This window comes from Pyrus communis, chromosome 15 (assembly GCF_963583255.1).
Source record: "Pyrus communis chromosome 15, drPyrComm1.1, whole genome shotgun sequence".
Classification (NCBI taxonomy): domain Eukaryota; kingdom Viridiplantae; phylum Streptophyta; class Magnoliopsida; order Rosales; family Rosaceae; genus Pyrus; species Pyrus communis.
The window spans coordinates 6373817-6377588 of record NC_084817.1 but is presented as its reverse complement, the minus strand read 5'-3'; the positions used below and the strand labels follow the sequence as shown (position 1 = coordinate 6377588).

General features: G+C 43.5%; 1 protein-coding gene across 1 annotated transcript; it reads right to left on the bottom strand.

Moving 5' to 3' along the window:
- Positions 1-559: 559 nt before the first annotated feature.
- On the bottom strand, positions 560-2466 carry LOC137718637 (uncharacterized acetyltransferase At3g50280-like). Its single transcript, XM_068458187.1, has 2 exons — positions 1453-2466; positions 560-1368 (listed from the first exon to the last, which is right to left on the bottom strand). The coding sequence occupies exons 1-2, from the start codon at positions 2361-2363 to the stop codon at positions 885-887; spliced, it is 1395 nt and encodes a 464-aa protein (XP_068314288.1). The 5' UTR covers positions 2364-2466; the 3' UTR covers positions 560-884.
- Positions 2467-3772: the final 1306 nt, after the last annotated feature.

The window sequence follows — 3772 nt, the reverse complement described above, 5'->3', positions numbered from 1 at the left end:
CCGCTCTCCCTTTTACACCACCAAACGACCACCACCCTCTTCCCCTTGCCCTGAACCCACAATCACGAGACCTCTGATTCGCCCATCCCTGAAATGCTTTATCGCCAAGCTCTTTGTCGAGAGGCAACACTTCTCTGCTTAGTTCCTCAACTTCATCGACTCCCAATCTTGCTCTCCCAAAACCATTTTCAAACACAGATCTAACGAACCTACAACGTTTCGCCAGACAGCTTTTGTATTCGATCTCTCCTCATTCGATTCGTTGGGTATTTTGGTCCTTCACTCATAACTCCACCAATCTACTCCTGGAGAAGAATTAGTTGCCGCCATGTTTCTGCTGGACTACTTCTATGGGTTGTGGCAGAGGGAGGCCAAGATTCTATTTCTGGGTTTGGATGGCGATTGGGATGATCTGAGGAATGGGTTGCCTTGGACGGAGAAGAAAGATGGGGTGGGAGAGAATAGAAAAATGGAGAATTGTTATGAAAAAAAAAAAAAAATGGAGTATACTAATAATATAAATTAAATAATATAATATTAATATATGTAGAGCAAATAATATAATATTAAGATTTGTTAATTATTCTGTTTTTTTAGTCCGACACTGCACCAAACGCTTCACTAAGTCAGTCCAGCTTAGTCTAGTTTAAGCCAGTCCAGCTTAGTCCCTGAAGCTAATCTAGTCCGAGATAGTCCAGTGCAACAAACATACCCTAAGTTTTATTGAATAAATAACCGCATGTACCGTACCCGTGGTTACTTAGTACTAACCAGTGATAAGTCCGAACTTATGCATGCGGCTCAACCCCATGCGTTGTAATACAAAGCAGAGAAATGCAACCAATTAAGGAATGCAGAGCGGAACGCATGGTGCTGGCACATGATCAGTAATATTGTGGTACAGATGCAAATTCCATGAACTCCTCATCGCATTCAAGAGCACTCATTGCATCAGGAGGAAGACAAACCCCCAAGTCTATGCTTCCGCTTTCCCTTCCTTCATACGATGAAACATTCCCGCCAAATTTATTTGCGCACCCGCTCCGCAGCGCCACCGCCTTTCCCATTCCGAATTCGATGCCGTACATGTTGAACCTCGGCGAGCTGCCCATCATCACCATGTACGGGTCGAAAAACTGGTCGATTAGGCACACCGTCGGTGACTGCAGCCAGGCGTCTAAGAATCCTCGTATCTCCCTGTCGTCGAGCTTCACCACCGCCTCGTGTAGCTTCCACGCCGCCCACCAGAGGCCTTGTTGGAGGAGTTCACCGGCCGCCACGGCTTCTGAGATGATCGGGTGAATCGAGTTCCCGAAGTAGTCTCCGGACAATGGCGGGTCTAGTCTTGCTCTGGTATTCGCAGCCAACCTAAAAACAGAAATATGGAAATCTAATGTGAATCGCATTGTAAGAAATGGAAATTTCGAGGATTTTCGAAGTTTTGGAGGATACCCGCATCTGGTTGACTGATTCGAAGGAAGACGCCGTGCACGGGTGATGGACCGCCATAGAAGGGCGGAGAGGGACTGGAAAGATGAGATTTTGGTGGCGTTGGACTCTGAGTTGGCCTTTGCTTTGAGTTTGGCTATGGATTCTGAGGAGAAGTGGAACATTCTCTCTCTGAGTTCGGGAGCTTCGAATCTGCCGATGAACTCATCTGGGTTTGTGTAAGGGAGGCTGATGATTGGGCCGTGACCGTCCGGAAACCACCGCTTGAGAACAGGCGGTCTGGAGATTCCGGGGACGATGGTATTGTCATGCACTCCTTGTGTTATTGCCTGAAAGAGCTCGGACCAAGTGTTGAAGAAATGCCAGAAAGAAGTCCCATCACCAAGGCAGTGATTCATGGACAGCCCTATGAATATGCCGTCCACAAGTTCCGTCACCTGAACCGTCAGCAATGACGCCGTGTGGCCGTGGTGGTTAACAGCTCTGTCGTGATCGAAAAACGACTGAACCACCAAGGGCACGTCAGTTGGTGAAAGAATGTTCGAAACCGACGCATCCAGAGTTGCATAGATGAACCTGGCTCCGGGGCTGTTGCTGCAATCTACATAAACCAAATACAGAGGTGGGTTTTCTTCTTTCTTCGTCGCGAGGCGGCCGGCGAGCGGGTAAAAATGAACAAGGGCGAGGGAGAGAGAGTGCTTGAGCCTGTCCAAAAGGGAATTGACGAACTCGGCCTTGTGGCGGCGATCCATGGCTTCCGGAGGTTTGGCAAAGAGGAGGCCTTTCTGGATATAGTGGACAGAGAGCATGACGAGGTCGGAGGGTGCCAAGTACAATGGCTGCTGTGATTCCTCTGAGACATGGTGTGGATTGACAAAACACTCTGATATGTGTTTGACGCTTTGAGAGTTCATCTTCTTCAATAACCTATTGGATAAGTAACTGCTCTGGTTTTTTGTATAGAGTTATGGCAGACTTGGTGAAGCGTTTATTTGGAGAGATTTGTAAATGTAACCGTAATACTACGTGTTTTTATACTGGTGATGAAATTTTTGTATTAAAAAATTATTAACATAAAAAAGAAAATTTTTCACCACTTATATAATAAAACATGATATACCACTTGTGTTACGGGCAAAAAGAAAATTTTCTCCTTTATTTGGAGGCATTGCAGGTTAGGTCCTGAATTTTATAGTTGTTTTGTAAATATGGCTTTCTGCCAAGTGCTAAGATTTCTTTTAATTTTTGGATAAAGTACAAAAAATTACCTCAACTATTGGTGTCACAACACTTTCATACTCTTCTTATAAAATTGACAATGTCATACCTCATCTTTAGAATTTGGTCCAATGTTATAACTTCCGTTACTTGGCCGTTTACTTTTCAGTTAAATGCTGACATGGCTTGATTCAGAACCCACTTTTTATCAAAAAATCATTAAAGTAATATTAAAAACTAAAAAAAAAAATTTATTATTTTTTAAATATTAAAAAAAAAACAAAAAAAAAACAAAATTCCAATTTGTCTTCCCCCCGCACCCACCCTCAGTTTGTCTTCCCTCTCCCATCCCCTCTTCTTCCTCTTGCAACCCAGAAAAATAAAATAAAATAAAAAAACCAAGATCCCGTCGGCGGGACTATGGGTGCGCGGAGAAGGTGAAGGATGGGTGCGAAAGAGGATGTGGAGAATGGATAAGAGTGGTGGATTTGGGGTTGGCAGGGGGTTGGTTTTTTTTGGGGGGGGGGGGTGGAACTGGTTGGGTTGGGTTTTCTTCTTCTTCTTCTTCTTTTTGGGTTGCAGGGGGTTGGGGGAGGGAGGCGAACTGGGTTGGGTTGGAATTTTATTTTTATTTTTTTCCTCTTCTTCTTCATCATTCTTCTTCTTTCTGGTTGCAGGGGGTTGGGGGAGGAAGGTGAACTGGGTTGGGTTGGAATTTTATTTTTATTTTTTTCCTCTTCTTCTTTCTGGGTTGCAGGGAGCCAACTGGGTTGGGTTGGATTATTATTATTATTATTGTTATTTTCCTCTTCTACTGCTTCCTCCTTCTTCTTCCTCCTTCTTCTTCTTCCTCCTCCTTCTTCTTCTTCTTCTTGTTCGGGGGGGTTGATGGGTTTTCAAATTTTTTTTTTTTTTTGGTTGAAGATTAAGCAGGGAAGAAGATGAAGATGGGGAGAGAGGGGGGAAGGGACGAACAGAGGGATTTTTTTTTTTTTTTTAACTTTTTAAAAAAAAATTAAATAATTTTTTTTTTTTAGTTTTTAATAATATTTTATTAAATTTTTAATAGAAAGTGGGCCTCGAATCAAGCCACGTCAGCATTTAA

What these genes read in the sequence shown, in the direction of transcription:
- LOC137718637 (XM_068458187.1), bottom strand. Translation starts at nt 2,363, where the DNA reads ATGAACTCTCAAAGCGTCAAACACATATCAGAGTGTTTTGTCAATCCA. An exon ending in AATCAGTCAACCAGATGCGG is followed by an intron (nt 1,369 to 1,452) that starts GTATCCTCCAAA and finishes TTCTGTTTTTAG; the next exon opens with GTTGGCTGCGAATACCAGAG.